Source organism: Malaclemys terrapin, chromosome 11 (genome assembly GCF_027887155.1).
Source record: "Malaclemys terrapin pileata isolate rMalTer1 chromosome 11, rMalTer1.hap1, whole genome shotgun sequence".
Taxonomy (NCBI): Eukaryota; Metazoa; Chordata; order Testudines; family Emydidae; genus Malaclemys; species Malaclemys terrapin.
This window is the reverse complement of record NC_071515.1, coordinates 48,944,539-48,962,956: the sequence shown is the minus strand read 5'-3', so window position 1 is coordinate 48,962,956 and position 18,418 is coordinate 48,944,539. Positions and strand designations below refer to the sequence as shown.

At 43.1% G+C, this 18,418-nt stretch overlaps 1 protein-coding gene across 5 annotated transcripts in view; it reads left to right on the top strand.

The window, feature by feature from the left end:
* TANC1 (tetratricopeptide repeat, ankyrin repeat and coiled-coil containing 1) overlaps nucleotides 1–18,418 on the top strand; it is a 227,856-nt gene that overhangs the window by 27,527 nt on the left and 181,911 nt on the right. The window contains exon 2 of one of the 5 annotated variants that reach the window (XM_054043628.1): nucleotides 6,585–6,596. The exons of the other annotated variants lie outside the window; for them this stretch is intronic. Coding sequence (XP_053899603.1) covers nucleotides 6,585–6,596 — 12 coding nt within the window. The remainder of the gene's footprint in view (nucleotides 1–6,584; nucleotides 6,597–18,418) is intronic. 5 annotated transcript variants of the gene reach the window in all.

Genomic DNA, 18,418 nt, shown 5'->3' with positions numbered 1-18,418 from the left:
ACTCACCCAAGACCCTCAGGGCACACAGGAGACCTCTGGTGAGTGTAACTTTGTAAATATTTGTAAACATTACAAAAAAAAAAGCAAGCAAGTCTGTTAACGTGTATGGGGATGGAGCGGAAATCCTCCAGGGACATCTCCAGAAAGCTCTCCTGGTTGAAATGGGGTGATTTTATTAAGGGGGACATTCAGAGGCGCCCGTTCCTGCTCTTCTGACCAGAAATGTTCCCCGCTGTTAACCACGCGGTGGGGGGGAGGGGTGAAGTGATCATCCCAGAGAATCGTGTGTGTGTGTGTGTGGGGGGGTGGTTTACTTGTGTTTGTGCCGCATGTTAACCGGGAAACCGCAGCCCCCTCCTTTTACATTGAAACCCCATTTTAAATGGACAACCCAATTCATCCTTGATATGGGAAATGCGCTGCTGTTTGCAACCTTTCCCGCATGTTAAGAAGGTTAAAAAAGCCAAAACACTGTGGCCTACGATGGCTGCCTGCAAGCCGAAATATGCGACCTTGTAATGAAAGAGTGTACCCATTGTTCCCTAAAATGTGTCTTTTTTAACCACCTCTCCCTTCTCCTCCACCAGCTGCAAATGTTTCTCCTTCGCAGAGGCTCGTGAACATTAGAAAGAGAAAACGTAAGACGAGGGACGAGATGTTCACGGAGCTGCAGATGTCCGCCCAGGCTGATAGAGCACAGCAGAATGCGTGGAGGCAGTCAATGACGGAGATGAGAAAAGCCCAATATGAACGAGAGGAGAGGTGGCGGGCTGAATCGCGGGAAGAACAGAGCAAGTGGCGGGCTGAAGACGATAGGTGGCGTCAGCTTGCAGACAGACGGCAAGAGGCAATGCTCCGTCTGCTGGAGCATCAAAGTGATATGCTCGAGCGTATGGTTGAGTTGCAGGAAAGGCAGCAGGAGCAGAGACCGCCGCTACAGCCCCTGTGTAACCAACAGCCCTCCTCCCCAAGTTCCATAGCCTCCACACCCAGACGCCCAAGAACACGGTGGGGGGGCCTCCGTCCACCCAGTCACTCCACCCCAGATGATCGCCAAAGCATCAGAAGGCTGGCCTTCAATAAGAGTTAAAGTTTTAAAATGCAGTGTGTCCTTTTCCATCCCTCCTCCCCCACCCATCCCAGGCTACCTTGGCAATTATCCCCCTACCTCTGTAAGGAACTAATAAAGAATGCATGAATGTGAAAAAACAATGACTTTATTGCCTCTGCAAGGGGGAGGGGAGGGTGGGGTGGGGTGGTTGGTTTACAGGGAAGTAGAGTGAACCGGGTCGGGGGGGGGGGGTTGGAGGGTTCATCAAGGAGAAACAAACAGAAGTTTCACACAGTAGCCTGGCCAGTCACAAAACTCGTTTTCAAAGCTTCTCTGATGCGCACCGCGCCCTGCTGTGCTCCTCTAACCGCCCTGGTGTCTGGCTGCGCGTAATCAGCGGCCAGGCGAGTTGCCTCAACCTCCCACCCCGCCATAAAGGTCTCCCCCTTACTCTCACAGATATTGTGGAGCGCACAGCAAGCAGCAATAACAATAGGGATATTCTTTTCGCTGAGGTCTGAGCGAGTCAGTAAGCTGCGCCAGCGCGCTTTTAAACGTCCAAATGCACATTCCACCACCATTCGGCACTTGCTCAGCCTGTAGTTGAACAGGTCCTGACTCCTGTCCAGGCTGCCTGTGTACGGCTTCATGAGCCATGGCATTAAGGGGTAGGCTGGGTCCCCAAGGATCACGATAGGCATTTCAACATCCCCAATGGTCACTTTCTGGTCCGGGAAGAAAGTCCCTTCCTCCAGCTTTCGAAACAGAGCAGAGTTCCTGAAGACGCGAGCATCATGTACCTTTCCCGGCCATCCCACGTTGATGTTGGTGAAACGTCCCTTGTGATCCACCAGGGCTTGCAGCAGCATTGAAAAGTACCCCTTGCGGTTTACGTAGTCGGTGGCTTGGTGCTCCGGTGACAAGATAGGGATATGGGTTCCGTCTATGGCCCCGCCACAGTTTGGGAATCCCATTTCAGCAAAACCATCCACTATTGACTGCACGTTGCCCAGAGTCACTACCCTTGCTATCACCAGGTCTTTCATTGCCCTGGCAAATTGGATCACAGCAGCCCCCACCGTAGATTTGCCCACTCCAAATTGATTCCCGACTGACCGGTAGCTGTCTGGCGTTGCAAGCTTCCACAGGGCTATCGCCACTCGCTTCTCAACTGTGAGGGCTGCTCTCATCTTGGTATTCTGGCGCTTCAGGGCAGGGGAAAGCAAGTCACAAAGTTCCATGAAAGTGGCCTTACGCATGCGAAAGTTTCGCAGCCACTGGGAATCGTCCCATACCTGCAGCACGATGCGATCCCACCAGTCTGTGCTTGTTTCCCGGGCCCAGAATCGGCGTTCCACGGTATCAACCTGCCCCAGTGACACCATGATTTCCACATTGCTGGGGCCTGTGCCTTGTGAGAGGTCTATGGCCATGTCAATTTCCTCATCACTCTCGTCGCCGTGCTGCAATCGCCTCCTCGCCTGGTCCGGGTTTCGCCTTGGCATGTTCTGGCTCTGCATATACTCCAGGACAATGCGCGTGGTGTTCATAGTGCTCATAATTGCCGCGGTGATCTGAGCGGGCTCCATGATCCCAGTGCTAGCTATGGCGCCTGGTCAGAAAAAAGGCGCGAAAGTAGTATCTGATGGACCAGGAGAAGGAGGGCGGGAGGGAGGGAGGGAGGGAGGGAGGGCCAAGTGACGACATGGCGTACAGGTACAGGAACAGGGAGAAACACAAACAACTGTCACACAGAATGGTCCCCCCAAAGATTAAACTGGAAACCCTGGGCTTAGCAGGCCGTTGATTTCACGGAGGAAGGGGAAGCAAATGAACACAGAATAAATCTATTTTTTACATCTTAAGGTGGCAGCCGACGCTGCAGCATGAGTGACAGCCATACCAGTACGATGATGATGGGTACCAATCATAATATACCATCATCTGCCAAAAGGCAAGGGGCTGCTGCTGTGTAGCAATGCAGCCCCATGTCTGCCAGCCCCACGTCCGCCAGCACCCAGCATCGCCCTCGGCCTCTTCTGGGTGCTTAGCAGACAATATTGGGCAATTGGCAGAAAATAGTACATTATGACTGGTAACCGTCATCATCGAGACAGTAGCATGTCTGCCCAGGTGGCCATGATTGACAGCCACTCCAGTACGACGACGACGGGTACCAGTCATAATATACCATCGCCTGGAAGGGGCTGGTGCAATGCAGCCCTACGGCTGCCAGCCCCACGGCTATCACTCATGCTACACCGTCTACTGCCAAAAGGCAGTTAGCAGCTGCTGCTGTGTAGCAATGCAGTCCCACGTCTGCCGGCACCCAGAGGACATATGGTGACGGTGAGCTCAGCTGTGCTGAGCGGGCTCCATGTTGTCTGCACAGGTAACCCAGGTAACCCAGGTAAAAAGGCGCGAATCTATTGTCTGCCGTTGCTGTGACGGGGGAGGGAGGGGCCTGACGACATGTACCCAGAACCGCCCGCGACACTGTTTTGCATCATCCGGGCATTGGGATCTCAACCCAGAATTCGAAGAAAAGGCGTGAACCGCTTCGCGGCTCGAGCTGTGGCGCAAACGTAGTATCTGACGGCCTAGGGGAAGGAGGGAGGGGGGCCGAGTGACGACATGGCGTACAGGCACAGGGAATTAAAATAAAGAACGGTGGCTGTGCATCAGGGAGAGACACAAACAACTGTCACAGACTGGTCCCCCCCAAAGATTAAACTGAAAACCCTGGGTTTAGCAGGCCGTTGATTTGACGGAGGGAGGGGGAAGCAAATGAATACAGAGAAAATCTATTTTTTACATCTTAAGACGACGGTGCAGCGTGACTGATAGCCCTCGGCATCTTTCTGGGTGCTTGGCAGCAAATACGGGGCGGTGTATGACGATGGTCTTCAGGCCTATTGCACGAGCTGCTGCTCAGGGAAGACTCTGCTAATGTGCGATGACCCGACTTGTAATAGGCCGGCTAACAGTCATAATACACCATTTACTGCCAAAAGGCAAGCCCCACGGCTGCCAGCACCCAGATCGCCGATGAAGGCTACCAGTCTACTGCACCGTCTACCGCCAAAAGGCAGTTAGCAGCTGCTGCTGTGTAGCAATGCAGTCCCACGTCTGCCGGCACCAAGAGGATATATGGTGACGGTGAGCTCAGCTGTGCTGAGCGGGCTCCATGTTGTCTGCACAGGTAACCCAGGTAACCCAGATAAAAAGGCGCGAATCTATTGTCTGCCGTTGCTGTGACGGGGGAGGGAGGGGCCTGACGACATGTACCCAGAACCGCCCGCGACACTGTTTTGCATCATCCGGGCATTGGGATCTCAACCCAGAATTCCAAGGGGCGGCGGAGACTGCGGGAACTGTGGGATAGCTGTGGGATAGCTACCCATAGTGCAATGCTCCGGAAGTCGACGCTAGCCTCGTACTGTGGACGCGGTCTGCCGACTAGAGCACCTAGAGCATTTTATTGTGTGGACATACACAATCGGCTGTATACAACCGATTTCAATAAAACCGGCTTCTATAAATTCGAACTAATTTCGTAGTGTAGACATACCCTAAGTCTGAAGTCAGAAATCTGCTATTGAATTGAGGCATAGCTTTCATGTGTCAGTGAAGTGTTGGGAAGGTGGCATAGCTCATAGGCAAGGTTAATGCAGTTAAGTTGTTGAGTGAACAAAAACACAGAATTTCAGCATGGGATGTAATTTTATTGTCTGTGTAAGTATCAGTCTTAGTATCTGATTTTGAGAAACATCTGCAAAATGTAAATATTTGACTGTACGAATGTGTTTATTTGTAGTTTCGTAAGAGGTCATTTTTTCTTAGTTACTAATACCCATTTTACAGCATGGTTTGTTTTGGTTTTGGCAGAATGCAGCCTGTCATTCAGTTATAGAAGTGTATTAGATATTTCTGACTTTTAGTGTGTGAAGCTTTTTTTTTTCCCCCCTGCATGTCTGTAGCAGTTTTTGTTCATTAAATGATCTATAAAGGCTATAGCTCATCAGATCATGTGGTGCATTTTTTTTAAATGAAAACTTTTTATGAGTAACCCATTTGTTCTTGAAAGATGTGAGATTGACAGCTCTAGAAACAGGTCCTCTGTTTATCTATCATATATAAAAAGATTATGGCAACTTGACGTCTAATCAATTTCAAAAAGTGAATTTCAGGTACTACAACTACCCCTGGCTGCCTTGGCCAGTTATGGATTTTTTTTTAATTTTAAAAAGTTTTTCTCTTCCCTCTTGCTGTGTGAAAGACATATCGAAGTAGGGGAAACTCACTTGAAGATGGGAAACTGTCTACACATAAGGAATGAAATGCTGGTCCTGTTGAAGTCAATTGGAGTTGTCACTGACTTCAGTGAGGCTAGGATTTTGCCCAAATGCTTTGGAGTTCTATGGCTGTGCCTCATTATCTTATGTGACATTTTAAAGCTTTACTGAAATGTGTTACAAAGCTTTGATATTTCTTATGACCGTATAGTACTTAAAGTAGTTCTGTTACTTGCTCACTTCTGCTGGTATTTTTAGACTTGGGAAATCTCTCAAACTGTTGAAATGAAGGGAGTGAGAGCGGGAGAGTCTTCTGATGTCAAACTTTCCATTGCTTCTGTATGAGTTCTGGCTATAGTTTTTCTATTTAAACAAAAACAGTATAAAAATGTAGTGGGCCAGCCACACTAGTATAGAAGACTTACAAAAGTTGTATGATCGTTTGATCATTGCTTGAAAACATATTTTTATCTAATCCAATGCTGCTTATTTGGGTACTGGGCATGGGGGAAAAATAGGGACGTCGCTTTTAAAATACAGGATAGATGGGGTGCCCCTGAACCTTCAATTCTAAAGATATTTGATTGTGTTAAGTGCTCTGTTGCCACCAATAGCAAGACTAAGAGGGATATTCAGCATATGCCTTCTTTCCAAAGTAAAATCAGTTATTTACAAATTGCTTTTAATGATTTAGGAATGGAGAGGAGTTTAAAGTGGTAGAGCTTGAGAAGCTATCTAAATTCAGGAGGAAGCATAGTACTTTTGTGAGGGGGGGATTTGCTAGTCGGTGAAATGAAATATTTGTGAGAAATTGGGCATGTAGTAAAGCCAGTAATTATGGAGCCATGATAGTGACTCCATAGGTGAGATTGTAGCTTTCTGTTATAAATCAATGTGATTTTATTTATTTTTGGATTCCCATCAACAACCTCAAAAAGAAAAAGAAAAAGCTGCTGCCTTTCTCTTGAAATTTCTCATACATGTTCTTTAGGGTAAATCTACACTGCACCTGGGATTGTGCAAGATGATCAGATGTTTGAGAAGGAGCTAGTAACAGGAGTAGCATATGGACTCCTTGTCCCAATACTTACAGAATATTAAATGAAAATTCAGATACAAAGTACATATAAAAATATTGCTTATATCAGAATCTTATACTTGCATACTCGTAGAAAGACGATGAATAAGTGGTATAAGGTAATGGAAGGCACAGAGTTAAGTTACAGTGGCATCTGGAGTGGGGAAGGTAGGTGCAGAGAGAGAGTTATTTTTCTGAAGTTAGCTTATGTATTTTTTGTGATCAAACATCTAAAGGCCTCTATCTAACTTTGTAAACTTTGGTAGGATATCTGATCTTTAAGAATACTTAGTGAGTGTGTAAATCATAAGGAAAATGAACATTGTGTGTGAAGGTAGTATGTGCCATTACTCCCATTAGATAAAAATACTATAGGACTGAATTACTTGGATGCATACAAAGGTAATCAAAACTTTATGATATGTGAAAATGTTTAATAATTACACAAATTTAAGGCATGTTAACTAGTAGTAGAGTATATGGTGCAGTAATAAATTACAGGAAAGTCTATTAATATAAAAAGAAAGTTAGGAGACAGTGGGTTACTAAAGGAGATGAGTGGGCTGTAGTGACTGAATAATATTTTTAAGAGCTTGAATGATTGCTTTGCCTCGATATTCACCAGGGAAGCTGCATGTTGTTACATCAGAAATAGAGGGGAGAGCCAACAAATAAAATTATACAAAGGAAACTAAAACTCCAAATTTGGTTATTGTAATTCAGACTAGCTAATTTAAATTTAGCTTGGAGAGAATGATTTTAAAGCTACAGTCGTAAGTGTAGCAAAGTACAGACCAATTCAGGGAGAGGAGAGAGAAATTTTTTGTGCAATGCATATAATTTTTTCTGTTCCATATTAGTTTTTAGTGCATTTATATAGAGTGTTAAAGTAATTTGTATTAAGCTGGCTTGAGGGAAGGGGCGAATACACAGATTGGGCTCATACCTTTTTTGGTAAAGGATGATATGACTAAAGTATAGCATGGAAGGCATATTAAAGTAGGACAAAGTTCTGGCTGTTTAAATGTTTTAACAATAGCCAATTCTGAAAGACTTGGATTGAAAGTGACGGGGGAGGGGAAAAGGGGCATAGTGTACAAGTATGTAGACTGAATTTTTTTACTGAAATAATCCATTTGCTAAAGGCATCAATGGAAGCAAGTAGCTTGATGAAGAAATGTCCAGTATAGTCTTTTTACTGAGGAATAGTTATTTTGTTGGATTAAAGTGGTAACAGCTACTGGTCTCCTGGGCTAAATGTAGTCTCTGATAAATTGCATTGTCTTGGGCTGTCTCTTAAATGTTCTTGTATTTGTATTTTAACACTATTGTAACCCTATGGAAATAAAGAAATTTAGGGTGTAGAGTAGGAAGCATTGCCTCAGGCCTGGTCTACACTGGAAACTCTTTGTAGTATAGCAGTGTCAGTTGGGAGCGTGGCATTTTTGTTTTTTGCTACATTCTGTACTGATAAAAATTGTAATGTAGATGCAATTATAATGGCATAAAAGTGCTTTTGCAGTTATAGCTTATTTCTCTAGGGGAACTAGTATAAGTTATACCAGCAAACCCTTTTTAGTGTAAGAGCTACCTTAAGGTGAGAGCAGGGGATGGAGTCAGGAGACTGAGATTATGTCTACACTGCATTTAAATACCTGTGACTGATCCATATCTACTGACTTGGGCTCAAGTTACTGGTCTGTAAAATTGTGGTGTAGATGTTCGGGTTTGGGCTCGTGGGGGTCCTAGAGCTTGGACTCCAGCTGGAGCCGGACCCTCGTGAGGTTCCAGAACTTGGATTCCAGCCAGACCCCAAACAACTATAATACAGTTTTACAGCCCTATAGCTCGAGCACCATGAGCCTAAGTCAGCTGACATGGGCCAGCTATGTATGTTTAAATGCAGTGTAGACAGTGGCGTTGGAACAATTTTTATAGTGGAGGTGCTGAAAGTTATTGAACAAAACTGTAAATTGTGTATATGATGGAAACCACTTCAAGCCAAGAGATACTGCCACACCCCAAGTTCCAGCACCTTTGAGTATATACATATCTCAAGGATTTTCCCACCTCTGTTGCTGGCTTTGTGTGAACTGGGCGAGTGGGGGCTGTCACTAAACATCTCTGTTTCTATTACCTTTCTGTAAAGTGGAAATAACACCTTCCCTACTCAGAGCTTAGATGTAAATCACAAACCAATTAATGCTAGGTTTCATATATCTAATGCTCTTCATCTTCTTTGAAATGTTGTTGCCTACCTTTGTGCTAATATTTTTGTGAGAAGAACCTGCCATGATTGAATGGGTAAGAGAACTAATCAGGAGCGGATATTAATCTGGCATTTCAGCCTTCAGCCACAGCATGTAATACAATTCTAACTATTTAACAAGGGTCGGGAGGCTATGATCAGCCACAGGGTTTTCAGAGGGAAACCCATGACTGCTGGTTTCCCAGAAAGCAACTGGGAAAGAGAGAATAGTATCTGTGTGAGGTAAGTTCTGAAGCAAGCTCAGGAAGTGTGCTGCCCTCTGATTGGCTGGCATTTTTACAGGTCTGTTAAAAACTTGGGGGCATACCAAGCCAGTTGAGGGAAAGACTGTCCGAGAGAGAGAGAGTGATATGAGTTCCTGGACTGCAGGCCTGATTTATGTTGCCAGACTACCATTAAAGAGAAGTGGAACCTCATTGCTAAAGGTGACATTTACCAGGAAGCTGGCCAAAAGAAGCCTTGGCTCTTAAGACCCACATTTATATCTGGAAATAGTTGTTTTCTGTTTATGTGACCTTTGTGCAACAATATATTACTTCTGCAAATAAAACGGCTTACCTGAAGGACTCTGTCAAACCAAAGACTCTCAAACTTCTTTGGGTGGGGAAGGAGGGGAGAGACATTCTGAAGATTATTTTATGTGGACACTGCAAAACTTGTGGCACAAGGAGGGATTCATAGAGAGATGCTGAGTATCTCAATTGGGAAAACAATAGGTGTCATTCTTAGTGATTGTTTCTATAAGTGGATGCAAAATTTTAGAATTGATGTTTTATATGAAAGGAGGTGGTGATATGTGTGTGAGGAGACTAGAGAATATGCAAAATATAAATCTATGCATTCAGCTGATTGTCTGTAAACTAACTCTAGTGTTCTGTGACAACAGCGAAAGAAATTATACCAACTGGATTAAAGATGCCGTTTCAGACTTTGTTAGAACTAGAGCATAATTTCTAGTACTTAAAACTTAAGTTTTTAAGCTCTTTATGTAAAAGAATGATATGCAGGTTAATACTTTATCATTCACCAAATACAACCAAACCATTTTCAATTAATGTTTGTTATGATTCATGTTTTTTGTTAGTTTTTAATGAAAGGGGGAAATTTTGACCGTGTGTGGCTGGTTAGAGGTGGGTGACTGTATGTTTTGGGTAATCCATTGTTAACGCCTGAATGTAAATCTTTGGATTAAGTGTTACTTCATCTTAAAATCTGTGTCCTTGTTGATTTTTCAACACTCGTGAAAATGGTTATTATTCATTTTATATAATACTGTAACTTTGCATGGTGCTTTATAGCAGTGATTCTCAAATTTTTGTACTGGTGACCCCTTTCACACAGCATGTCTCTCAATGTGACCCCACTTATAAATCAAAAACACTTTTTATATATTTAACTCCATTATAAATGCCGGAGGCAAAGCAGGGTTTGGGGTGGAGGCTAACAGCTTGCGACCCCCCCCCACATAACCTCACAACCCCGTGAGGGATCCCGACCCTCAGTTTGAGAACCCCTGCTTTATAGAATGAAAATAGACATTGTCCTTGCTTTGAAGATCTCTCATTGTAAATTAACAGACAAAAGAAAGAAGATGAAGGGACACATGAATCTTTAGCGCATCTGGTATGTAAATACCTTGCGACGCCGGCTACAACAGGGCCATGCAAACGCCTGTTCTTACTTTCAGGTGACATTGTAAACAAGAACCGGGCAGCATTATCTCCTGCAAATGTAAACAAACTTGTTTGAGCGATTGGCTGAACAAGAAGTAGGACTGATTGAACTTGTAGGCTCTAAAGTTTTACATTGTTTTGTTTTTGAGTTCAGTTATATAACAAAAAAAAATCTACATTTGTAAGTTGCACTTTCATGATAAAGAGATCACACTACAGTACTTGTATGAGGTGAATTGAAAAATACTATTTCTTTTGTTATTTTTACAGTGCAAATATTTGTAATAAAAAATGTGAGCACAGTACATTTTGTATTGTTTCTACATTTTTAAATATATTGATTTCAATTATGAAAAACATCCAAATATTTAATAAATTTCAATTTATATTCTACTGTTTAACAATGCGATTAAAACTGCGAATAAATCATGAGTCATTTTTTGAGTTAATTATATGAATTAACTGCGATTAATCGACAACCGGTCTCAATGGGTAGTGATCAATGGCTCGATGTCTACTTGGCAGCCGGTATCAAGCGGAGTGCCCTAGGGTCGGTCCTGGGGCTGATTTTGTTCAACATCTTTATTAATGATCTGGATGATGGGATAGATTGCACCCTCAGCAAGTTCGCGGATGATACTAAGCTGGGGAGAGAGGTAGGTATGCTGGAGGGTAGGGATAGGGTCCAGAGTCACCTAGACAAAAGAAATCTGATGAGGTTCAACAAGGACAAGTGCAGAGCCTGCATTTAGGATGGAAGAATCCCATGCACTGCTACAGGCTGGGGACCGACTGACTAAGCAGCAGTTCTGCAGAAGAGGACCTGGGGATTACAGTGGATGAGAAGCTGGATATGAGTCTTCTGTGTGCCCTTGTTGCCAAGAAGATTAATGGCACATTGGGCTGCATTAGTCGGAGCATTGCAGCAGTTTGAGGGAAGTGATTGTTTCCCTCTATTTGGCACTGGTGAGGCCACATCTGGGGTATTGCATCCAGTTTTGGGCCCCCCACTACAGAAAGGATGTGGACAAATTGGAGAGAGTCCAGTGGAGGGCAACGAAAATGATCAGGGGGCTGGGGCACATGACTTACGAGGAGAGGCTGAGGGAACTGGGCTTGTTTAGTCTGCAGAAGAGAAGAGTGAGAGGGGGTTTAATAGCAGTCTTCAACTACCTGAAGGGGAATTCCAAAGAGGATGGTGCTTGGCCGTTCTCAGTGATGTCAGATGACCGAACAAGAAGCAATGGTCTCAAGTTGCAGTGGGGGCGGTCTAGGTTGGGTATTAGGAAACTATTTCACTAGGAGGGTGGTGAAGCACTGGAATGAGTTACCTAGGGAGGTGGTGGAATCTCCATCCTTAGAGGTTTTTAAGGCCTGGCTTGACAAAACCCTGGCTGGGATGATTTAGTTGGTGTTGGTCCTGCTTTGAGCAGGGGTTTGGACTAGATGACCTCCTGAGGTCTCTTCCAACCCTAATCTTCTATGATACTATGATTATCACTTGTCATTTTAGTGGGGAGAGGAAGGGAAATGGACAGTATTGCCAAGTCGCTGTGTAGTCTTGAATTATGCAAAGTTTTGCTGATTTAATTCCACATTGCCCCTCACCTCCATCTTCTCGAGGAAGTGAAGCATATTCTTATCTCTGTCCTAGACATGTCGGATGTAAAGGTTTAGAATTTGTTTTGTATTGATAGCTCAGGATTATATAATAACTTCAGATTCCAGCTAAGTATTGAGCTTCTGCATTCATGGCAATAGAAATTGTACACCTGCAGACTCCTGAAGTAAAAAGTGAATTAAACAGAGTATGCAACTCTTTCTGTTCTTTCACAGTGCCACCAGCTTGGTTTTGTCATTCACAATATTGCTGTCAGATTTAATAAGACTATATTTTGTGATTAGGTAATGCAGGTTTTCTACAATAGTTTTTTCTTCCAGCCAAGTTATTTAAAACAATCCTGTGAAAACCAAAAAGGTTCACTGTTTTGTTTTTATTTTAAAAGATTGTGAAATCGGCATTTTATTCTTGTTGCTATAGCTTATGAGGCTATCCTATAGTTTGTAGGCAAAAATGCTCTAGTTCTTTATTTCTACCTTTTTTTCATTGGAATATGATACTGACACTTAAATACGTGGCATAGTATTTGGAGTCTTAAAAAAATTAAAAATGGGGGATGGGTGGCATGTACATTTCATTAGAGTACAAATAGTTGCTGTAGTGTTTCTATTCTAGTCTGTCCCTAAGGTATTTTCCCCTGCCAATGGGACACAGATTCTTTTCTCTCCCCAAGCCCTTAGTTATTTTGTATCTCCATTAAGAATCAGACCCAAAGAGAGACTGCTTGGAAACAAGAAACAATTTACTTCACATTTGAACCAAAATAAGAGCCTGGCTCAGCATCAGCTATGAGGATTGGCCAGTTTTATCCATGTAAAATACATTCAAAGGGCTTTGCTTTTCTTTTCAGTATGTGTGCAGCACATTGTCTCTTCTACCAGTAATGAATATGAATAGATTTGGGGGGGAAAGGTGCCTTTTTGAATCAGAGAAAAATCTCTTAGATTCAAACACCCCTTCTCTTTCAAAGCATCCTCTCCACTTGTCTAGTCTTCGAAGGAGTCGACTGATAAAAGAAGGAAGACAATGACTTCTGACATTTGCAAGGTTAGAAAAGAAGTAGGAAATGCCATCCCACTCTACTTTTGAGAGGTGAGAAAAGCATTCAGGGCTGCTACCTATGCATTAAGCAGCAAAAAAGAAGATATGCACACTTCCTATTTCATCCATGTCATTGTTTAATTAAACATTGAGTGCAGGATATCTTTGAAATGTTAGTAAAGATCTTCTAACTTACTGTTTATCACCTCTTACTGTAGTAGCTATAGGCCCTATGATTGGGGACTTCAGTATAACTATCTGTTAGTACGGGCTGTTCTACCCTGGGGGGGGGTGGTGATCAATCTAATATACGCAACTTCAGCTACGCTATTTGCGTAGCTGAAGTCGAAGTATCTTAGTTTGACTTACCTGGCCGTCCTCACGGCGGCAAGTCGACCGCTGCAGCTCCCCCGTCGACTCCGCTTACTCTTCCTGCTGAGGTGGAGTACGGGCGTTGATTCGGGGATTGATTTATCGCATCTAGATGAGACGTGATAAATCGATCCCCGATAGGTTACTACCTGCCGATCCAGCGGGTAGTGTAGAGGTGGCCTAAGAGGCAGCCCCTGCCTGTCCCCAGAAGCTTACGGTCTACATAGACAAGACCTACAAAAGGCAGTTTTGTTAACCCCATTCTATTGAGGCACAGAAAGAGTAAGTGATTTGCCTAATATCATTCAAGCAGTCTGTGGCAGAGCTGGGAATTTAACCTGGATATCCTGAGTCCCAATTGAGTGCCAATGCACAAGGTGATCCTTTCTGTCTTGTTTTGTTTTAGAAGTTAGCACCAGAGGACTTTTTTTTAAATTGAAATTGTTCCTTTCTTTGCTGCTTTATGGTTTGTGAAGCAAGCCTGGCAGTTTGTCTGTGTGGTGGTTTATTCATTTGATTGTTTTTTCTTGGCTCGTCGTTTATCATGGAAATATCAGGTCTGGTTTTACTTGAAAACCTCTTGTTTGTTGTGAGTTCTAACATTTTAATTGAGGGATTGGGAGTGCTGAATCTTGAACAAAGATATCCTGTATCCAAACTGTTGTTTAGTATGAAGGTAAAACTGTTGCTAACAAAAGCAAACAAGAGTTTGAAACTAAAAATCCCTTCCCCTTCCAATTGTTCAACTTTCATTCTTGACTTGCAGTATGATGAAATCACTGGTTCTCTAGTCTTTATTTGGGGATGTCTATTGTAGGGAACACTTTTTGTTATATTACTTATTCAGCCTCACCATGCTTAGTAATGTTGTGAATCTTATGTAGCTAGGATGCTGGCTATTACAAGCATTCTCTGACATAGTAGTTAAAATAGCTGCAGCAGCTGGTGACCTGTCCATACAAGGGCTACCAAAATCGCTGACACAGCTGGAGCAGAAAGCATTGGCAATGATGGGGAAACTTTTGAAAAATTTGTTAGTGGAAACATTCCTGAAGCATCTTCTAAAACTGACAGTACCTGAATTTCTAATGTTTAGAGATAAGTAGAAAAATAATCTTTTGAAAGTAGTCATTCAGGTCTACTATGTAAAGAAGCAAAAAAGGACAAAAATCCACATTTTGTATTTGTAGATCACCCTTGAACAGACTTCTATCATGTCACTACTGAGTCAGGATTCAGAATAGGCTCCTTCAGTCTGAACTCTGAACAAAGCCAGGAAAAGTCTAAAAGTCCACCCTGCAATTCAGAAACTAATAATTTTAAGCAGTGGGCACGACCAGATTAATGCTTTCCCCAACCTTAATCCTTTATCAAAACTACTAGCTATCAAATAGATACTTTGTTGTTGAGTCTCTGTCCCCAGTGTAAATGCTGTCATTTCTGAACTGCTTTGGGGCTACTGGTTTGGAGAAGGGTTTGGACTGGAATTTGTGTGCTTAAATGCATGTTACTTCTGTGCTGTCCGTAAAAGCTGAGTTAAGCAAAGGATGTCGGCACAATTTCCAGTGCTCTTATGAGTTCTGTTTTTATTGCTTTCTTCAGTGCCCAATTTTCTCCTCATTTGTAAACCTATTCTTAGTGGCCAGCTGTTCGGTCAAGTGTGTCTCACTAAGCTGCTGGCTCTCTGCTTTATTGCAGGTCTTGCCAGACCATGTATCAGGGTGGAATCAAGCTTTGAGCTTTAAATTCCTACTGTTTTTCCACAAATGGGAAATTATATTTCACTTCATTGTATCCTAGATATCACGCCTTTCTGCTTTGAACCAAGATGCATTTCTTGGATGTTAATAGAACAATAAAGACTTGGCTACCTATATTAAATGCTGGGCCCACATTTTCATAAATGACTAATGATTTTGGATGCCCAAATGGAGATGCTTTAAAGGACCCTGATTTTTAAGAAACTGGTGAATCCCTATCTTCTGAAAATCAGGCCTCGTGAACATGCCTCCACTTAGGCGCACAAAATCACTAGTCACTTTTTAAAACTTGGACTTAGGACTTCAGGAACTTGGGGCATGGCTACACTTGCAGATATAGAGCGCTTTGAGTTAAACCAGCCTTCGTAGAGTGCAGTAGGGAAAGCGTTGCAATCTGTCCACACTGACAGTTGCAAGCGCACTGGCGTGGCCACATTAGCAGCTCTTGCAACAGTCACAGAGAGCAGTGCATTGTGGTAGTTATCCCAGCATGCAAGTGGCTGCAATGTGCTTTTCAAATGAGGGGGGTGGGGTGGAGGGGTGGAGTGGTGTGTGACAGGGAGCATGTTGTGTGTATGTGGGGGGAGAGAGAGTGGGTTTTTGGGGGGGCTGAGAGCATGTCAGACAGCAAAACAGACCGCCTACCTCTTCTCCTCCCCCCCCCCCCCCAGCATTCCACAGTAATGGTTGCTTTGTCTTGGAATAAGCATGCTGGCTGTCAGAAACGGAGCTTTCAAAGGGCATATCGGCATGCCTGCAGTGATTCCAAAACAATGACAAGAGTGACCACTTGACTTAAGGGGGTTATGGGACGTTTCTGGAGGCTGATCAGAGCGCAGTAATGCAACACCTCGTTCACACTGACACCCAGGCGTTTCAGCCAATGCGCACCAAGTGTTAATCTTCTCGCCGAGGTGAAGTTCCAGGAGTGCTGTAGCCCTGGAGTCAGAGCGCCCTACGTGCCTTGCCAGTGTGGACGGGTAGTGAGCTAGGGCACCCGGGGCTGCTTTAATGTGCTCTAACTCTCAATTGTAGCCAATCCCTTGGAGAGATACTGTGATATAATACATAAGATTCCTCAGGGCATATGAGACGGTTTGCTGCCTCTGCCCCCTTCCTGAATAAGGGTGAGATTTTCAAAAACACTCAGCACTGGTCTAGCTCTGCATTGACTTCAGAAGAAGCTGAGTTAGGCACGGCAATATCCTGGGTGCTCCCGCATAGATTTATAAATCATATGAGCAAGTGGCATTCAGCAGACACAGAATTTATGAGAGTCCCACATTTAATGACTGGTGTATTTTTCTCTTACTAAAATGTTAGTCTAGGTTTTTAAGACCCCCCAGAATGTGGAAGGTACAATCTATCTATTTTTTGTATTAGTTGATATACCATTTTAGACCAGTCCTCCCTCAAAAACAAATAAATGTCTTTTGTGTATATTGATATACCTTTATTTTAGAAGGGAGGTCCTCATGTTTAGAAAAATAGATTATCTATAGTAACTTTATGTAGGGGGTTTTATTTCTCATATTCTTCTGTGGAATGGATCTGGAAAGGAGGTGCAATGGGACCATCTTTTTCCATTTGCTTGACAGTAGTTTCTACATGCTGAATAGTCAAAATAGTGTATAAGCAAGCATACTTGAAAATGTTCCTATAAACATTGTCATTGACAAGAAGCTCTAGTCTTTTATTGGCATTTTACATAACTTTAAGAATTAATGGTGACCTGGAAAGGATTTTTTTAAAAATGTAGTTGGGGTACACTTGTTTGAAAATTTTGCTGCTTCACAGTGAATAAAGAAGACATGAAAGGGTAAGGGGTTGGGTTACATTTTTTTTAAGATTAAAACCCATTAAGTGACCATGACCAGAATCATCACATAAGTGTTCAAAACTTTAAAACACTTACCGTCACAGTATATGAATCTTCACTCTCTTAGCTTTTGTGGTGGTATCATTTTACTAGTTCTTTTTTTCCCTTTTCTTTCAGTCGTCATACAGTCTTCCAGGCTAGATAGGATGTGAATTTATAATCTTAGCGCCCCTTCCCCTCCATCCCCCCCCAAAAAAGCAGTTTGTAATAGGCTCAGATAATGCAGAACTTTTTTACAATTGACTTTTCATCTAAGGAACCTTGTTATCAGACTCCCTAACATTAGGCTGTCATTCCGTCCACTTCAATACCTCCATTGTGCCATAGTGCACTTGAGCAATTTTGTGATATGTCTTGCAATAATTAATCTAATATGTGGACAAAGTTGAAACTTCAACTCATAATATCCTGATTTAAACTAGAAGCTGTCCATAACCAAAGCCCTGGATCCAAACAGTCCTGACCTTTGTGGTTCAGGCCAGTTTACAATGATTGAGCTAATCCGGGGGAGGAGAGCATTTTGCAAAATATCACTTAAGTGTGCACTCTTATCAGGTGCTGGAAGAGAAAATAGATGCTCCACTCAGGATGCTACTAAGAACGCCAGAAAGGTCTATTAAAAATGTGTTTGTGAACTGTCAGACTCTCATTAAGCAGCTCTCCAGTACTTCTTTATGTAAAGGGAATGGTTTCTTTCCTGAAAAATGATATTGATTCATATCCTTGTTCACAAGATGGCGTGATCCTGCTGGGAATCCCCAAATGCTAAGCTGACTTTGGCTAAATGTTGGAAAGACTTAAAAGGTAACCACAGAGGATAATTCCTTATGGTTGAAACTCCCAAGGCTTGACTTCACAGTTACAGTCTGTGCTAAATTCTCCTCTCATTCCCTGGACTCCAGTGTCTTGCCTAAAGATTTATTAGACCACAAAAGTGAGTAAAATCTGAGGCACAAAAATAAGTTAGTGACCACTTAGCTTGCCATGAATGCTAACTACATTTATATTTTTCTAGAGTGGCTTAAGCCTGGAAGGGGAAAATTCAGGCAGATGAAATAGCATGTGCTCCATTACCCGGATAAGTCATTATTTTCCCCCCACCTCTTATTAACCTTTGTCATAATGGTAGCAGCAATCAGAGTGAAGATCGCTAGTCTCCTACTTAAGATAACTGGCTTGTCCAGTCTCTATGAGCAGTGATCACCAAAGAAGAACTTCAGAGGTCCCGTGCCTGAAACAGATTTAGTCCACAGAAATTCTTTTGGAAACTGGACTCTTGTGTACTGAGGGGAGAGGGTAACCAACTCTGATGGGTGAAGAACTTGATTCCATGGAACAGATAACAGAACATTAACTGTTCACATGGAATTCAAACGAGG